Source organism: Xyrauchen texanus, chromosome 29 (assembly GCF_025860055.1).
Source record: "Xyrauchen texanus isolate HMW12.3.18 chromosome 29, RBS_HiC_50CHRs, whole genome shotgun sequence".
Taxonomy (NCBI): Eukaryota; Metazoa; Chordata; class Actinopteri; order Cypriniformes; family Catostomidae; genus Xyrauchen; species Xyrauchen texanus.
Genome location: NC_068304.1, coordinates 2,365,810 through 2,386,337, shown reverse-complemented (window position 1 = coordinate 2,386,337; position 20,528 = coordinate 2,365,810). Strand labels below are relative to the sequence as shown.

The 20,528-nt window shown below is 43.1% G+C and overlaps 1 protein-coding gene across 1 annotated transcript in view; it reads right to left on the bottom strand.

Annotated features, from left to right (window-relative positions):
* Positions 1-1,974: 1,974 nt before the first annotated feature.
* shank2a (SH3 and multiple ankyrin repeat domains 2a) overlaps positions 1,975-20,528 on the bottom strand; it is a 118,449-nt gene continuing 99,895 nt past the window's right edge. Inside the window, exons 8-11 of the mRNA XM_052096877.1 lie at positions 19,313-19,403; positions 18,314-18,498; positions 2,568-2,687; positions 1,975-2,020 (exon numbers count right to left, since the gene is read on the bottom strand). Of these exons, the coding sequence (XP_051952837.1) occupies positions 1,975-2,020; positions 2,568-2,687; positions 18,314-18,498; positions 19,313-19,403 (442 nt within the window). The remainder of the gene's footprint in view (positions 2,021-2,567; positions 2,688-18,313; positions 18,499-19,312; positions 19,404-20,528) is intronic.

The window sequence follows — 20,528 nt, the reverse complement described above, 5'->3', positions numbered from 1 at the left end:
TTTGTACCACAAAATGTTGAGGCTGAGTTGCCTACAGATATGCAGATAATCAGTCAAGCAAGTATTGCTGATCAGCATCCACCACCGCTCAGAGATGTGACTCCAAGAAGTGAACTCCAAGATGACATGCGAGAGCTGGTGAAGGTCTTAGCTGAAGCTATGACAGCAAACAGGCTACCCATTCCAGAGCCTTCAATCTTTAGTGGAGATCCACTCAAGTTTAATCATTGGAAATCATCCTTTCAGACACTTATAGAGAAAAAGAATATTCCAACAGCAGAGAAAGTCTTCTTCCTTCAAAAATATGTCGGAGGAGCTGCTAGAGAAGCCTTAGAAGGTCATTTTCTGGCTGGTTCAGAAGATTCATACAATGCAGCATGGGACCTGCTCAATGAAAGATATGGCCAACCCTTTGTAATTGCCAAGGCTTTCCGAGATAAACTACATACGTGGCCAAAAATAGCTTCGAGAGAGTGCTGAGTTGAGAATATTTGTGGACTTTTTACGCAGTTGCGAAAGTGCTATGGCTAACAATGACAGTCTCCACATTCTTAATGATGGAATTGAGAATCAAAAATTTACTTCCAAGTTACCTGACTGGTTAAGCTCCGGATGGAACCGAAAAGCTACACAATATCAACTTGAACACGGAAGGTTCCCAAACTTCAGTTATTTTGTGATGTTCCTTTCAATGGAGGCTAGCATCGCTTGCAACCCCATTACATCCTTCCATGCATTACTGCAAAGTGAGTCTGATAAAGCAAAGAGCAGGAGCCAGAACATTATGACTTCCAAGAACCAAACCGTAGGTGCCAAGATCTTCACAACAAACACTAGTGAAAAAGTGTTTCACAGCTTACACACGTGCTACAAATTAAGAGAGAAGCCAGTTGCTGACCGCTTAAAATTTATGCAAAGTGAAAAATTGTGCTTTGGCTGTTTGAGCCCTGGCCACTAGTCTAAGAGCTGCTGTAACAGGATGGTCTGCGATTCTTGCTCAAAGAGGCACCCCCATGCCGACACGAAGAACGTTCAAAAAGGGTCCAAGAACTAAAGAAAGAACAATCTAAGGAAAGAACTCAACCACAAGACGTCACATGGAAACAACTTCTAACAGAGTTGTACAAGATACTAATAGTACACAGACGATGTGTACAATCTACGATGTCGTCAAAAGGGACAATCATTCACTGTAAAAGACTTAATAGCCTACAAATAAGGGGCCTATTTTCCTCCAAGAAGTTAACAGTGCCGACAGTTTACACTCGTGACTTCACCCCTGCTAATCGCACGCACATCCCTGTGCCTGAGACAGCAAAGACATGGCCTCATTTGGAGCACCTTGCTGACCACATCATGCCTCAAAAGGATTGCGAAATTGGTCTGTTGATTGGGTACAATTGCCCACAAGCTCTAATGCCACGAGAAGTCGTCTGTGGAGAGGAAAGCCAGCCATTTGCTCAGAAGACCGACTTAGGTTGGAGCATAGTGAGTTATGGTGACCTAGGTGAATACTACGGTGATGCAATTGGAGTAAGTCACCGCATCATCGTACAACAAGTCATGTCTGAAGTGAATGCAATGGTCCAGCTTAAAAGAAAAGTACACTATGTTTGCCATACCCAGGTCAGTGAAATGGTCACTCCAGATGACATCATTAAGATGTTGGAATCTGATTTCAGTGAGAGAGGTGGAGAAGAGACAACCTTCTCTCAAGAAGATCTTCACTTCTTGGCTAAACTGAAAGACGGAATCAGACAGAAGCAAGACGGTCATTTTGAAAGGCCCTTACCTTTCAAACAAGACAGACCAATTCTACCAAATAATAAATCATGTGCTGTTCAACGCTTAGTGCCCTTGGAACGAAAGCTCAGGAGAGACCAGCAATACTGCACTGACTACTTGGGGTTTATGAAAGACATCATTGCTCATGGCGATGCAGAAAAGGTCCCTGAAGAAGAGCTTGACAATTAACTAGTCTGGTATATTCCCCACCATGGCGTATACCACCCCCAAAAGCCTGGGAAGATACAAGGGGTTTTTGAATGCTCAGCAAGGTTCCAAGGAACGTCACTGAATGACCAACTTCTTACTGGTCCAGAGCTCACAAAAACCTTGGTGGGAGTCCTTTGTAGGTTTCGCAAAGGCCTGATTGCCATCATGTGTGACGTGGAAAAAAATTTCACCAGTTCCGTGTAAGGCCTGAGCACCAAGACTACCTCAGGTTCTTATGGTGGGAGAACGGTGATCTAGAGTCTCCACCTTCAATTTTTCGGATAAAGGTCCACCTATTTGGGGCAGCCTCCTCACCCGGATGTGCCAATTTTGGACTGAAGCAGTACAAACTTGATTTATCCTGACCTTGAGCGGCTAGCTCAAGGTCAGGATAAATTTAACCCAAGCACAGTTAAGTTCATCCAAATGAATTTTTATGTTGACGATGGACTGGTGTGTGCAACATCTGACGCTAAAGCAATCCAACTGATTAAGGAAGCGAGAGACCTTTGCAGCACAGGCAAGCTTAGACTACACAAATTTATATCCAATAGCAAGGAGGTATTGAATACCGAAGGGCGAGTGTGCTGAAAGTGTCAAAGATATGGATATGGTTTTGGAAGAGCCACTCATGGAAAGAGCTCTTGGCGTTCAATGGTGTGTATCCTCTGATGACTTCCAGTTCAGAGTGACTGTCAAGGAACACCCAAATACCAGAAGAGGAGTACTTTCTTCAGTAGCTTCCATCTACGATCCATTGGGTTTCGCAGCGCCTTTTATTCTCTGTGGAAAGCAGATCCTACAACAACTGTGTCGAGATAAAGTAACTTGGGATGAGCCACTCCCACAAGAGCTAAGAGCACAGTGGGAAATCTGGCTACAAGATCTTCAAAACTTATCTAATGTAAGGATCAGAAGTTGCTATATCCCAGATAACTTCAAGGATGTCAAGCAGTACGAACTTCACCACTTCTCAGATGCAAGTGTCATCGGTTATGGGAAATGTACTTACCTCAGAGCAGTCGACATCAAGGGAGATGTTCACTGCACGCTAGTCATGGGAAAAGCACGGGTTGCTCCAACTAGGGTAACCACAGTGCCACAGCTTGAGTTGTCGGCTGCAGTTGTAGCAGCAAGATCAAGTGTTATGCTCAGAAATGAGCTTGAAATAGAGGTTCTTCAAGAACATTTTTGGACTGACTCAAAGGTCATCCTCGGCTATATAAACAATGATGCCAGATGGTTTCATGTGTTTGTAGCGAACAGAGTCCAAAGAATAAAGTCCACTACAGATCCTGAACAATGGCACTTTGTAAGGTCTGAAGATAATCCGCAGTCTCTCCGCAGATCAGCTTGTTGCTTCAAATTGGTTCACTGGCCCAGATTTTTTATGGGAAAGGGAGCTACCCAGAGATGTTATGGTGGGAGAAGTCTATGATGATGATCCGGAACTTCGAAAGGCCCTGGTGCTCAACACCAAGGTGAGGTTTTTTGCACACAGCCGCTAGCTTGTGCAGTGGTGACAGAAGCAGTCAAAGCAGACAATGTTAAAACGCTGCAGTAGCAATCATTCAAGGCCATTTTGCGATTTCAATCTTAATTCAATCCATGATGCTGCATTAGCGGATATCATGCCAATCTTTCAGAGGTCAACATCTGCAGGTTTTTAAGAGTTTTGGATGGTTCCCCCTCAACATGTAGCCTACTGTAAGTGCTGCTTTTAAAATGGTCATGCTGGGTTTGCAATCGGGTGAGAAGGGTATCATACAAATAAAACTTGAGGATTTAATCGCTGCGAAAGGTGCTTCAACTAAGTACTGCGTTAAGGGTCTGAATACGTCTGTCTGAACTGTCGTAACCTCCGTTCCCTGATGGAGGGAACGAGACATTGTGTCGTTATAGTGACACTAGGGGTCACTCTTGAGAACCTCGTTTACCTTTTATTTTTGAAAAAAGGCCAATGAGAATTGGCAAATAGAATTTGCATGCCCCTCCCCCAGACATACGAGTATAAAAGGAGGGAAGCGTGTTCAGACAGGTTTTGAGCTGAGGAGCCGAGAGTAAGGTCCCGGCCATTTCAGCGGCAAGTACACTGTTGTGGCAAGAGGGACACAATGTCTCGTTCCCTCCATCAGGGAATGGAGTTTATGACAGTAACCGAGACATTCCTCTTCTGTCACTCACTTGACGTTGTGTCAATGTAGTGACACAAGGGGTCCCTATCTAAAAACGCCACAATACTGAACTGTGTTACGTGGACTGCTGATGCAGGTGCAAGTCTGAGTGGTGTCTGGACAATAGAATAGGATTTATAGACAATTGGAAGAGTTTTTGGGGTAGACCTGACCTGCTAAAGAGAGACGGACTCCATCCCTTCAGGGAAGGTGCCGCTCTCCTCTCTAGTAATTTGGCTCATAGTCTTAATGTAGTATTTGTCTAACTGGGGCCCAGGTCTGGAAGCAGACAAACTGGTTAATCTGAACGTCTGCTAACTACGTTGAGACGTTACACAGGTCACATAATATACACCGCATAGAGACAGTATCACCTAAATATCTCATAGAGACTGTATCTGTTCCTCGAACTACCAAACACAAAACCCTCACTAAATCATTTCGAATTTTATTATTAAGGTTAAACTTGAACAAAACAAACAAATTAAAGATAAACGTCATATAAATATAGGGCTACTAAACATTAGATCTCTTTCTACCAAACCACTAATTGTAAATTAAATGATTACAGATCATAGTTTGGATGCGCTCTGTTTGACTAAAACCTGGCTTAAACCGGATGAATATATTAGTTTAAATGGATCTACTCCCCCAGGTTATTGTTATAAACATGATCCTCATCTGAAGGGTCAAGGAGGAGGTGTTGCTACAATTTACAGTGAAGTTTTGGATGTTACTTAGAGGACAAGTCTTTTGAACTAATAATACTTAATGTGACGCTGTCAGATATAAATAAAAAAACGATGTCATCTTTTACCCTTGCTTCAGCATATAGATCACCCGGGCCTTATTCTGATTTCCTTGGTGAATTTGAAAATTTGTTATCAGATCTTGTAGTTACTGTAGATAGAGCTTTAATTGTTGGTGACTTCAACATTCACATAGAAAATGACACATTGGTATTAGCATTTATCGATATTCTCAACTCTCTTGGAGTCAGACAAAATGAAACAGGACCAACTCATCACCATAATCATATGCAAGATTTCATTGTGTCATATGGAGTTGATATTGATAATATAGAAATTCTGCAGCAGAGCGATGACATCATGGATCATTAGACCACTCTTTCGACCACTAAAGATAGCTTCACTAACAATCTTCCAGATCTACAGGTGAAACTCGAAAAATTAGAATATCATGCAAAAGTTCATTAATTTCAGTAATTCAGCTTAAAAGGTGAAACTAATATATTATATAGACTCATTACAAGCAAAGTAAGATATTTCAAGCCTTTATTTGATATAGTTTTTATGATTATGGCTTACAGCTTATGAAAACCCCAAATTCAGAATCTCAGAAAATTAGAATATTACATGAAATCAATAAAAAAAAGGATTTTAAATACAGAAATGTCGGCCCTCTGAAAAGTATAATCATGCATATGTACTCAGTACTTGGTTTGGGCCCCTTTTGCATTAATTACTGCCTCAATGCGGCGTGGCATGGATGCTATCAGCCTGTGGCACTGCTGAGGTGTTATGGAAGACCAAGATGCTTCAATAGCGGCCTTCAGCTCTTCTGCATTGTTTGGTCTCATGTCTCATCTTTCTCTTGGCAATGCCCCATAGATTCTCTATGGGGTTCAGGTCAAGCGAGTTTGCTGGCCAATCAAGCACAGTAATACCATGGTCATTGAACCAGGTTTTGGTACTTTTGGCAGTGTGGGCAGGTGCCAAGTCCTGCTGGAAAATGAAGTCAGCATCTCCATAAAGCTTGTCTGCTGAAGGAAGCATGAAGTGCTCTAAAATGTCTCGGTAGACGGCTGCGTTGACTCTGGACTTAATAAAGCACAGTGTACCAACACCAGCCGATGACATGGCTCCCCAAACCAACACAGACTATGGAAACTTCACACTGGACTTCATGCATCTTGGATTGTGTGCCTCTCCATTCTTCCTCCAGACTCTGGGACCTTGGTTTCCAAATGAGATGCAAAATTTGCTCTCATCAGAAAGGAGGACTTTGGACCACTGAGCAACAGACCAGTTCTTTTTTCTTTAGCCCAGGTAAGACGTTTGACATTTGAAGCCTATGTCCAGGACCCATCTGTGTGTGGTGGCTCTTGATGCATTAACTCCAGCCTCACTCCACTCCTTGTGAAGCTCCCCCACACATTTGAATGGCCTTTTCCTGACAATCCTCTCCAGGCTACGGTCATCCCTGCTGCTTGTGCACCTTTTTCTTCCACACTTTTCCCTTCCACTTAACTTTCTGTTAATGTGCTTTGATACAGCACTTTGAGAACATCCAACTTCTTTTGCAATTTCCTTTTGAGGCTTTCCCTCCTTGTGGAGGGTGTCAATGATGGTTTTCTGCACAACTGTCAGGTCAGCAGTCTTCCCCATGATTGTGAATTCAACTGAACCAGACTGAGAGACCATTTAAAGGCTCAGGAACCCTTTGCAGGAGTTTTGGATTAATTAGCTGATTAGAGTGTGACACTTTGAGCCTACAATACTGAACCTTTTCACAATATTCTAATTTTCTGAGATTCTGAATTTGGGGTTTTCATAAGCTGTAAGCCATAATCATCAAAATTATATCAAATAAAGGCTTGAAATATCTTACTTTGCTTGTAATGAGTCTATATAATATATTAGTTTCACCTTTTAAGTTGAATTACTGAAATTAATGAACTTTTGCACGATATTCTAATTTTTCGATTTTCACCTGTATCTCATACACTCAATAAACACCAAAGCCCAGAAGAACTTGATGAAATAACAAAAAAGTTAAGTCAAGTGGTTTTAATTGTCGTTCAACCATATAAAGTTAGTACAGTACACAGTGAAACGAGACAACGTTCCTCCAGGACCATGGTGCTACATAAAACAACATAGGACAAACACAGAACCACATGAGACTACACAGACTAAATAACATACCTATATAAAGTGCACATGCAAACGTGTGCAAAACGTACAGGACAGTACAATAAATTACAAAAAATTAAAAGGACAACAGGCAAAGTGAGAGACAGTGAGAGACCAGTACACAGTAGTGCAAAAAGATGACAGTTTCTAAAAATGCCAAATATATACATAACATACTATGAGATGTTCTATAGACATAGCAGTTATTTGGGTAGCAGCCAGGTATAAAGTGACAATAATTAAAGTGCAACACAAGACATGTGTGATTTAAGAAATAAGTTCTGCACCATCGTACAATGATCACACTTATGCTCTCAAGAGAGTAGCTCGTAAAATGGAGTGCATGTGGAAGAATACAATACAATGAATGGAAGGATAGTGTCTGTAGCTACAGACAGGCACTAAAAGCTGCCAACTCATAGAAAATAACCACAACAATCCTAGGTGTTTATTCTGTACTGTGGCTTAATTGGTTAGGAATAAAGCCTCAACAGCACAAGAGTAATGACTTCATTAATTTCTTTACTGATAAAATTTACATAATCTGAAATAAAATTGGAATTATGCAATCATCTGTCATAGCACCTCAGAAAACAGTGTCTCATAATTTTCCTCACCTGCAACTTCAATCCTTCATGATGAGGTCTTGAAGAGCTAACAAAACTTATCGAAACATCAAAACCACAACATGTTTGTTAGATCCAATACCAACTAAGCTCTTAAAAGTGGTATTTCCTGTCATTTCAGAACTCTTCTTAATATTATTAACTCCTCGCTATCATTTGGACATGTCCCAAGAAACTTTAAAATGGCAGTTATCAAACTGCTTATTAAGAAGCCACAACATGATCCTGGAGAACTGGCTAATTATAGACCGATTTCAAATCTCCCGGTTATGTCGAAAATATTTGAAAAAGTAGTATCCTCTCAAATATGTTCATTTATACAGCGAAATAGTATATATGAACAATTTCAGTCAGGATTTAGGCCTCATCACAGTACAGAGATAGCACTTATCAGAGTTACAAATGACGCGGCTGCATTTCACTTCTAGTGCTTTTAGATCTTAGTGCTGCATTCGACACGACAGATCACAACATTCTCTTGAATAGGCTAGAGAATTATATTGGCAATTTTGGAGTTTTGGAGCATGGTTTAGGTCCCATTTAGCAGACCACTACCACTTTGTCTTTGTAAATGAGGAATTGTCAAACCAAACAAAAGTAAAGTATGGAGTGCCACAGGAATCAGTTTTAGAACTTCTACATTTCTCCTTATACATGCTTCCCCTGGGAGATATTTTAGGAATAATGGAATAAGTTTCCACTGTTATGTTGATGATACCCAACTTTATATTTCTCCTAAACCCAACAAAAATTTATAATTCTCCAAATTAGCAGAGTGTATCAATGAAATAAAAGATTGGATGGCCAGAAATGTCCTTCTACTTCAATACAGATGTGCTAATTAATGGACCAAAAACCTCTAAAAATAAGCCGCTAAAATATAATTTGACTCTCGATGGATGTGCTGTTACATCATCTTCAACAGTGAAATACTTAAGTGTTATATTTGATACTTGATTCAATCTGTCCTTTGAAAATCAAATTACCAATGTTTGTAGAACAGCATTCTTCCACCTAAGAAATATTGCTAAATTAAGGCACATGCTCTCTCTGTTGCTGATGCCGAAAAACTAATTAATGCGTTCATGACCTCAAGACTAGATTATTGTAATGCATTACTGGGAGCACCAGTACTCCAGCAAGATCAATAAATAAACTTCAAATGGTTCAAAATGCAGCAGCCAGAGGGCTAACGAGAACCAAGAAATATGATCATATTAGCCCCACTTTATCATCGTTACATTGGCTACCTGTTAAATTCCGTATTAATTTTAAAATTCTGTTTACTACGTACAAAGCTTTGAATGGTCTAGCTCCGCAGTACTTCAGTGACCTTCTACCACGCTATATTCCATCACGTTCATTACGATCGCAAAATTCTGGCCTGTTAATAGTTCCTAGAATATCAAAATCCACAAAAGGAGGTAGATCCTTTTCATATTTGGCTCCTAAACTATGGAATAGTCTCCTTAACACTGTTCAAGATGCAGACACACACCATCAGTTTAAGTCTAGACTAAAAACTCATCTATTTAGCCAGGCATACACCTAATTTATCCTCCAACTGACAATTCGGCTGCTTTTGTTGTGTCTGCCAGAACCAGAAACCAGAAACATTGATCATGATTTATAACTCTGCAATAAATTTAATGGCATCTATGCTTTTATTATTTTATTTGTTTCCCTGTCTCAACCTCATGACTCCTATTCTGAGGTCACCAGAAACGGCTGGATCCAGCACCATTCCTGCTTCGTGTTGGACACCACTGCTACATGTCGCAGAATGATGATGACTAAATGCAGCCGGTGCCAGCCAAACATCACTTCAGTCAATTATGATGGACTTCAGAGGATGAACTGATGCCAACTCCAACCATAAGACATGGGATACTTCAAATGCCATGCCTTAACCTTGGATTTAGGATGGACCACACTGAACCTCACTGAAATTACCGGCCAGGTTGAACTGCGTTTCACATCCCTGATCTCTGCCTGCATCACCTCGGTCTATTGATGGATTACGATCTTGTAATGGAATGCATAGACTAACAATTGCCAACAAAAGCCTTCATCAGCCAATTAACAAGGACAATTGCATCTATGTGAACTTCTACATTTGATCCAGGATGGACATCGCGGGTCTCCACCAATGAGGGCAGGCTATGCGAGTATAAAAGACAGCGCCTGCATGGAAAGCGAGATGATTCTTTGTTTGATGCCTGCATGTGCGTCTGTTGTAATTGTTTGCCCGGTATCACTTTGATAATTGGTAATATTTATGGTAATGCCTGTGTTCTTTGATCCCTTAATGTGACGGCCAATTTGTTCCATTTTCTTTGTTTTCTTTCTTTGTGTTAATTTATCTGGTTGTAAAACTGATGTTATTAAACGGTTATAGTGAGAGTAGTTTATGTATGGGGGGTTTAGATTCATTTTTGATATGGGTTTTTGTGAAGTTTAATTGTTGGGTTATATTAGGAGTGTTATTTTCTTTTAGTAAGACTGGTTATTATTTTATTTATTTATTTGATTTGGCATGGTCCAAGTTCTTTTCACTTTCCCCTTTTCCTTGTGTGATTTACAGTTTTTGGAGGCTTGGCCCAGAGTTTTTTGTAAATTTATGTAAATACTTATTATGGGATATTTGTTCTCCCATTATTCTTTTAATAAATACTGATACTTTACCTTATATTAAACTCATTGGTGTGAATGCTTCCCAGTACATGCACAGTGTTTTTAAATGTTGCACCCTAATTCCCCTAGACCTAAAAGGGTTTGTAACAGTGATCATGAGGAAGGATTACGTCAAGATATAGACTGGAATGCAGGTGCGTAATTTATATAAATAAATTAGTCTACTTCTCTCTACACCTCCGCATGCCATAGGTTGCCGACCCCGGTTGTAGAGTGTCAAAAGATGGACTATCAAAATAAAGTGTTACCCAGTCAGTCAGTTTTAGATCATTAGTGACTCTTGGGAGGATGCTTGTGAATCGCATCATTTCGTAATAGATCTTGTGAGGAAGGTCATCCGACTGTCACACCTTACCCATTTGGTCGTTATAACTTACTTTGACTCCAAATCTGGAAGTGGGGGTTTCCTTGCTGAGAGGTGTTAAATTCTAGTCAGAGTGATCATCAGAATCATCCTTTTGTTTGAAAGACAGCTGAGAATAATCATATGCGGACACTTACAAGACACACATACTCTTAGATCATTTACGGTATACCAGCCATCTCTCTAAGGTCACACATTTTATTTTTTGTCATCAACTTTTTATTCATATCTTTTCTAATCCTACACTGTGCTGAAATAGGATGAGATTGTATACCCACTTTGCATGAAGAAATAAAATTCAGGTGAAACATACAACACAAATGAACCATATACATGACAAAAAAAAGGAAAAAGAAGGGGGTATTTATATACAAAACAACCTGTACTGCCAGGGCCTTAAATTTAAAAAAAAAAAAAAACATATATTGAATTAATGAATGAATGTTACATTTATACCATACTTTTCTGATACTTCACTCAAAGAACATAGTAAACAAGAAACTCTCCTCAACCACCACCAGTGTGCAACATCCACCCGAATGATGCAACAGCAGCCATAGTGTGCCAGTATGCTCTCCACACACCAGCCTCCCTCGGCATCACCTCCGGAGCCTCCCACGGCTCCGCATCCGGAGCCTCCTATGGCCCTGCCTCCTGAACCATCCATGGCCCTGCCACCTGAGTCTTCCACGGCTCCGCTCTCCTTGGCTAAACCACCAGAAACTTAAATGGCTCCGCCTGCCACAGCTCCGCCCTCGGAGTTCCCCATGGCTGTGGCCCTGAGGCCGACTCCCAGGCCTCCAGACCCACACCCTACCCTGCGGCCGGCTCCCAGGCCTCCTGAACCTGTCCTTGCCCTATGGCCATCTCCCAGGCCCCCTGATCCAGTCCCTGTCCTGAGGCCTCCTCCCAGACCCCCCTGATCCAGTCCCTGTCCTGTGGCCGCCTACCAGGCCCCGATCATCCTCCTGGGATCATTCTCCCCCATTTCCTTACCCTCTTCTGTCTTGGGGCGCCAGGAGTCGCCCATTTAAAGAGGGGGGGGTAATGTCACAGTTCCTCCTGACACTCCCAGAACTTACACTCCACGATCACTCTCTGCCGAACACTAAACACCTGCACCTGAAGCTCGCTCCTACATTCATCAGCCTCACAGTGTAAAAGCTCCACTCTCCTGTCACTCTTGGTCTGGTCTCACAACTATGATCACAGACTCACTTACCTGCTTCCTCCTGGAGACTCTACGTTACATCCCTATCTCGCCTCTCCAACGAAGTCCAGTTCCAAGCTCTACTGCTCCTTCGTCCAGTTCCAAGCTTTACTGCTCCTTCGTCCAGTTCCGGTTTACTCGCTATCCAGCAAACTGCATTCATCACCCAGGTTTACTCGCTTTCCAGTGAACTGCAGTCATCACCCAGGTTTACTCACTATCCAGCGAACTGCATTCATCACCCAGGTTTACTCGCTTTCCAGTGAACTGCAGTCATCACCCAGGTTTACTCGCTATCCAGTGAACTGCAGTCATCACCCAGGTTTACTCACTATCCAGCGAACTGCATTCATCACCCAGGTTTTCTCGCTATCCAGCGAACTGCAGTCATCACCCAGGTTTACCCGCAATCCAGCGCACAGCAGTCATCATCCAGGTTTACCCATTCCCCTATATCCCTCAATAAACTACACCTCTGGGTTTAACACTACCTTCGAGTCTGAGTATCTGTTACAATATTCCAATGCAAAGTTAACAACATTTAAAAAAAAAAAAAGTGGGCCAATTAGATCCTAGATTTAAAAAAATAACTGGTAGGAGCCCACCAAGACCAGGGGCCTCATGTACAAAACTCTGCTTAGATTTCTTCCTAAAAGTGTGCGTAAGCTAAAAAGTCAGATTTTGTGTATGCACAAAAAAAAACTGATTTATAAAACCGTACGTATGCCAGAACATGCGCATTGTTTTCTTAATAAATCCCAGGCAGCGGAAAATTGTGCCTAAATTCACGATTCATACCCCACCCCCTCTCCTTCCCAAAAATAACCATATATTGAATGTACAACGCCTGTTTTTACTATGCATATCCTCATCTGCATGCAATTGCATATGCATTTCACCAGTCAGACACATGATTACTGTGTTTTACGGTATGAGAAACTGTATTATAAGAGATAAGACTGTAAATGTCACATGTGCCCAAAGATTATATACTGCACCATGAAGAAACATTATTTATAAAGATATGAACTTGTTTTCAAAGAATATATCTTGAATATCCCTTGGTAAAATGTTTTATCTATGCAGACATACGTTGTAAATCTTACCTAAGCTATTTTGCTTCTCAGAAAACCTTTTAAATTGTTTTAAGGGTGTTTTTATTGAGAAGTTAAATATTTAGTACTGGAAACAAAATGTGAATTATTAAAGTTCTTTGTGCAGCATTGTCTGATATCATCAGATTACTAAGATTTTATTTACATTTACATTTATGCATTTGGCAGACGCTTTTATTACACTTATACGCACTTATTACAGGGACAATCCCCCCGGAGCAACCTGGAGTTAAGTGCCTTGCTCAAGGGCACAATGGTGGTGGCCGTGGGGTTCGAACCAACGACCTTCTGATTAACAGCCCTGTGCTTTAGCCACTATGCCACCACCATTTTATATTTGGCATGAATATATAAAAAAAAACAGCTGTTCGTCTAATAGCTGCTGTCCATTTTACAAAGCCATTTAACGGCAGTCAGAGTCAAGTTTGAATTGCATTACAAAGTGAGCACATTTCAATGCCCATTTTGTGCATACGCATTGTCCTTGTTAAGGGAGGGGAGCTCAAGGTTTGACAAGAACACTTTGATAACATTAGGATCAGGGATTGGTTCGGCATTATAAAGGTGAAAATTAAATAATCTAAATGTAGGGCTCACTAGGTTTTGGAGCGGCTGTGTTTATTAGCAATAATTAATAGTTATCATAGACAATCATCAATCATTAATTAATAGAACATTGATTAAAATCAATGTTACACAGGCACCAATTTATGTAGGCTCACAGGTTGGTTAGATCAGTTTTACTATCAAATATAAATTAATAATTAATGTTTATTAATTATTAATTAATAATTAAATTAAATAATAGAATTTAGTTCGTTAAATTCTATCCTCGGGGCACCACTCTTTGACAAGAGAAAAATGATAGTAAGTGACTGATCAAGTCTCATAAAATTCTACCCTGCAGATTGAGTATTTTGATTGAGAATCAGAATAATCAAAAGGGGAAGTTAGTCAAATGGTTGCCATATGAACCCAACAGTAATCTGGTTACAGTTGGCTTCTAACAACAACAACTTAACAATCCTGAAGTAATGTAGGAGTTCTTGACGTGGCAGAGGCTGGCTTCAACACAATATTCAAACAAACAAACCAGGAATACTTATTATAATATAACAAGATTTATTATAATCAAACAGTAATGAACACTGCCAATACTAAATGAATATAACACAAAAACATAAGATGGAAATCCTAAACTAAATGGTGGAGCTATATGCTAGTGTATGTGTGTGTGTGTGTGTGTCTTGGTTTCTAGAGTTGGAAACCAACACACAAAATGGCGGACTAAACTCCTCGTGAGGAACTAGTCAAAATGGAGGCCTAGGCCGAAAAGGGCGGAGCCAACGATTATGTGAAGGTGTGGGGAAAGCAAGATGGCTGGATCAGATCCAGCACAATGGAGCTAATACCACGTGCGGGTGATAATGAGCAGACACACAAAGGAACTGAACGAAACAGGCGGGAGAATTTGAAAAACACCATCCTGATTCATTCATAAACCGCGGTGCTGCACAATCCGTGAATTTCAGTGTGTGAGAGAGAGAGAGAGAGAGAGAGAGAGAGAGCGAGAGAGAATGAACAAACAGGGGTTCATGCAATTTAACAGAGACACGCTGGGAACAGCGCGATTGAATCGTTGATTGAGATCACTCAATAAATAAACATTTCCCCAAAAATGACGATCTCATAACTCCAAACAGCAATCAACGATCGTAGTTAAATGTACAGTTGTAAACCAAACATTAACTTTCAGCGATCGCAGTTAACATGTAAATGAAAACAAAAACATCAAACATTCAGCAATCAAATATATATGATTTAGGTTTATATGTTCTTTAGAGCACCGCGAAGCTGTAGGTGTTACAGTCAGGGTAGATGCAGAGAGAGAGTCTCAAATGTGCGTGCTGGTTTTGTTAAGAGGATGACGTCATCGGTCATCGGCCGCTTTTGACCAATGACGTCTGAGATGGAGTCCTTGGGCGGGACTTCTGTCTGGTTGCGATGCATTCTGGGAAATGGAGTTCAAAGTCTCACCTTTGATCATAGAACAAAGGCTTATGCTGTCTCTGCTGCCATTTTCAGTGGGGCAAGGCCCTACATAAATGTGTCATTAATGTCATCCTGTTTATATGTGACAGAGCCTGATATTGTCTAGATTACACTAATGGTGGAATTTAACGTATTCTATTTCAGTTTAGCAGCCAGAAGTCTAATTAACCTTTCCGTATGGGAATAGTTACTCTAGTACACTGCAATGTACTGTATAATAAATTCAGCTTTTGACCTGAGAATTTGAATCAAATTTGAGAGCTGAAACAGTTAAGTGCTTCTGACTTTGATATCGTCTCGGTTAGTGTCGTAACCTCCATTCCCTGATGGAGGGAACGAGACGTTGTGTCAATGTAGTGACACTAGGGGTCGATCTTCAGAGCCCCAATCACCCCAGATCTTTGAGAAAAGGCCAATGAAAATTGGTGAGTGGAATTTGCATGCCACTCCCCCGGACATACAGGTATAAAAGGGAGCTGGAATGCAACATTCAGACAAACCTTTCAGGTTTTGTGCTGAGGAGCCAAGACACGGTCCCGGCCATTTCAGAGGCTAGTACAGCGTTGTGACAAGAGGGACCCCCTTCTGCCACTCACTCAATGTTGTGACGATGTAGTGAAACTAGGGGTCCCTATGGAAAAATGCCACAACAGCTGAACCGTGTAACGTGAACTGCCGATGCAAGTGCAAGCAAGCTGCTGGGTGCAAAGTAGCAGGTGCATCAGGCTGCATGTAACCTCCCCCAATGCCCTAAAACACATCATGTAGTTCCCCACATCCCTGAGGGAGGGGAAGCGATGTAACTAGGCAGGCCATGCCAGCCACAGCCTTTTCTCTCTATGTTTTCTCAACAGAGTATTAGATTCGGCTGGGGCCATCTAACACTATCATACGCATCGGGGAAGGTGTTCTTTTCCTTTTGCTATTCTTTCTGGGGGAAAAGTCCCCTGCCCAAAACGGAAGGCCAACATGTGGCAATATGACACAGGGGCTAAGCAACCGCACATGGAAGAGGCGCGGTGGTAGGTCCCGCCACAAAAGGGGGGGAACTCTACAAACACAGTGACTGGGAGCAAAGAGAGGTCTGCCCAAAGGAAACGTGGGTCCGCTGACAGGGAGACCGTACTGTGGAATATACCTCACAGGGGTTACCGGAGTAATCGCACCTGTGGAGCACCTATCCCAGTACAGGGCATATTAGACACTTCAGTGGAGCTGGCTGCGAACTCCTCCAAAGAGTTATGTACCATAGGGCTAGGGAGGAAGGACATCCAGGGTCCAAGATTTTGTGAACTTAACTGGGGGTAAAAGCGCTCGTTTTCAATTCAGGGGAGGGGAAAGGCGCTATATGCAAGCGATACACCCAGCAAGCTGTTCCTTATTACCGAACTCTACCTGTTCATACCTGAAAGAACACGGGACGAAACCGGCTCAACCCGGATATTGTAAAATCTTGCAAAGGTATTGGGTGTTGCCCAGGCTGCTGCTCTGCAGATGTCTGCTAGTGAAGTGCCATTGTCCGATGCCCACAAGGACACCACACTCTTTGTCGAGTAGTCCAGCAAGCAACTCTAGGCAGTTGATGTGCCTACCCAGTCGCGGTCCTGACCAAGAACCGGCGGCTGCGTGCCCATTGCATGCGGTGCCCAGGCCAGTTTGGAGGCATCTGTTGTGACCACGACACATCTGGACACTTGCTGTAGGGGAACTTCTGCTCATAGCAATGCAAGGTCTGTTCAAGGGCTGAATAAGTGGCGGCAGAGCAGCATGATAGCTACGCGTGCTGCGGTGCCATGCCCATCTCGGTACTCAAGTCTGAAGCCAGTGCTGAAGCGGTCTCATATGCATCAACCTGAGCGATGTGACTACTGAGGAAGCCATATACCCCAGGATCCTCTGAAAGTGTTTCAGTGGAACCGCTGTCCTCTGCATGAATTACTTCAAGCAGTTCAACATCGACTGCACACACTAGCTTGTGAGGCGCACTATCATTGAGACCGTGTCTAACTCCATGCCGAGAAAAGAGATGCTCTGAACCGGGGAGAGCTTGCTCCTTTCCCAGTTGACCCGAAGCCCTAGACAGCTCAGGAGCTTGAGCACCAAATACCTGTGTGTGCACAGCAACTCTCGAGAATGTGATAGAATCAGCCAGTCGTTGAGTTAGATGAGTATGCTGAGGCCCACTTACCTTAACGGGGCAAGAGCTGCCTCTGCGGCATTCATGAAGACGCGAGGGGACAGAGAGAGGCTGAAGGGGAGGACCTTGTACTGATACGCCTGGCCGTTGAAAGCAAACCATAGGAAGGGTCTGTTTCGAGGTAGAACCAAGATGTGAAATTACGCGTCCATTAGGTCTATCGCCGCGAACCAATCTTGATGCTGGACGCACATCAAAATGTGTTTCTGCGTCAGCATCTTGAACGGGAGTCTATGTAAGGCCTGGATCAGAACTCACAGGTCCAAGATTGGCCACAACGCATCCCTTTCTTTGGCAAGAAGTAAGGGATGTAGAACCCTTTCCCCACCTCGGCTGGAGGGACAAGCTCTATTGTACCCTTGTGAAGAAGGGTCGCAATCTCGGCACAAAGGGTGGCGGCCTTCTCGCCTACAACGAAGTGAAGTGGATGCTGCGGGACGGGTGTCTGGCGAACTAAATTGTGTAGCTGACTCAGATGTCCCTGGCCAGCCACCACAACAGGTTTGGAAAGTGTTAGCCACGTGACCAAGCTCCGGGCAAGGGGTACTAAGGGGACGATTGCATCTGATGTACGCATCGAGGAGCGTTGCGTCGACCCAAGGCGGCAGTGTTAAGGGGGAGCTCAAAGCACTTACCTTGCTCTGCGAAACTGGCATAGGGTGGGTTAGTGACTGAGGAGGAGGGCCTCTTGGGTAGTACAGCCAAGAATAGTACAATTTGAACGGGCTACGGCAAACAAAAAGGAAAAGGTAAGAAAAGATTTACCTCCCGGCCCTCTACCGGGGGATAGAGTGGTCTGGATACCAGCTCCGTAGCAGACGTGTCGCTCACTGGGTCATCCGTCTCAGTGGCGCTTAGGAGCTTTCTGGGTCCTCGTGCCGGCCCAGGAGACTGGGGGTTTCTGCTTCCTGCGGGGGGGCTTGAGAAAGCGTGCTTTGTCGGCGTCCCACATCTCGACCAGATTCAGTCCCAGTTGTCGCTCCTGGACCACCAAGGTGGACATCGCCTGCCAAAGTACACGCTCTGTGATCTTTGTCACCCTGAGGGTGGGGTCGGTAGCTGAGCATAGCTCCTGCAGCACATCAGGATCAGGACTACCCACATACATTTCTTTTAGTGCCTTGTCCTGGTGTACCTGTAGGAGGGCCATGGCATACAGGGTGGAGGTGGCCTGTCCAGCAGCACTGTAGGCTTTGGTCACTAGAGACGACATAGTCCTACAGGCCCTGGAGGGGAGCGCCTGACCATCCCGCCAGGTGGTGGAATCCTACGGGCACAGGTGCATCGCAACAGCCTTATCCACCGGAGGGACCTCAGTGTACACGTGGGCCAACCCGCCATCGAGGGTAGTGAGAGTGGACAAACCAAGAAGTCTGTTTCGGGCAGCAAAAGGTGCCCTCCACGACCTCATGAGTTCGTCTTGCACCTGACGAACTCATGCAAGCTGGCCGTGAGGCAGACTGGTCTCATTTTGGAACTGGATGGGGCAAACGAGCGTGCTGTGGAGCGGGATATCCGCAGGGAATTACCCGGTGAAACTGCGCCCATTGAACTCCCCAAATCGCCTCCAGCGCCAGACGGGGAGCGGGGAGCAGCTAGAGTGGCTTTACCCTGTTTGAAGGAGGAAATCCGCGACCACAACGTTGCCGTGGTCATATTCTCACAATGAGAACATGAGCCATCCACAAACACTGCCTCACGTGAGGCAGTGCCAGTGGTCGTCGGAGGCGGAGAGATAACGATCGCACCCAGGAATCACACAAGTACGGAAAGGCATCTGGCCAGCCACCACGACGGGTTTGGAAAGCGTTAGCCATGCGACCAAACTCTGGGCAAGGGCACTAAGGGGACGATTGCATCTGACGTACCTGGGGGTGAGCAGGCAATGCCGCATCAAGGAGAGCTTCGACCCAAGGCGGCTGTGCTAAGGGGGAGTTCAAAGCACTTACCTTGCTCTGCGAAACTGGCATAGGGTGGGTTAGTGACTGAGGAGGAGGGCCTATTGGGCTGTCTTTGAGACTCGTCACAACTGGCTGACATCTTTAAAAAGATATAACAGAAAATATACTCTTTAGTAGTGCTGTTGAAGCACCCAAGGGCGAATCTGCAGTTGGCGTGCAGAAGGAGAGAAAGCTGCAGGAATGCGCCGTATATCCAACACATACGTTTATGTTGAGGTGAATGGAACAGCAGTAGTATTCAGCTTGCAGATAGTACAACCACTCAGAATCACCACTCAAAAAATCTGAATGAATCCTTTATTCCAGCTGCCTTTTATACCCGTATGTCCGGGGGAGTGGCAGGCAAATTCCACTCTCCAATTTTCATTGGCCTTTTCTCAAAGATCCGAGGTTATCGGGGCTATCAAGATCGACCCCTTGTGTCACTACATTGACAGAAGGGGAACTTAATTTTTGTTCTGATTAAATTTGTTCTGAATTTCTAATTCTGATATTCTTGTTGTTCTCAATGAATTCATATGTGATGTGGATTCTCCCCTAATAAAACATTTAGTTGTCTCTCAAAGTGTTTGGGGTGATAAGGTGGACTCCAGATTCAGTTCTAAAAACACTTTAAGTTTAGACTGTAACTGCTTCAGAAATTATGTATTTTGAAGTAAGGTTATGTTAAATGGCCATCTATATACAGTACATTTTTATGTCAAATAAAATGTAAAATAGTACTTAAGTAATTTTCCATCATGCTATAATACATAAAGTTCAATACAATCACACAATTCCAGCCTGTTAATAATACCTAGAATATTAAAATCCACAAAAAGGAGGTCTATCCTAAACTATGGAACAGTCTTCCTAGCATTGTTAGGTACTCAGACGCACTCTCTCTAAACTAAGTCTAAACTAAAGACTCATCTCTTCAGCCAGGCATACATCTGATTTATCCCTCTACTCAAAGTTATGCTGCATTAGTCAGGTTTGCAGGAACTAGAAATTCTTCTCATATTCTGTAACTTTATAGTGAATGGCATTTAAACTAATATTATTCTATACATTTTCCTGTCTCATTCTCGGAATACATATCCTGAGGTTACCAGAGACTGCCGGATCCAGCTCCTGTCAGTATACTACTGTGGACTTCACAGAAGAACTCCAATCTGTAAGACATGGGTCACTTCACTGGCCTGCACTTCAGACTTAGGATGGA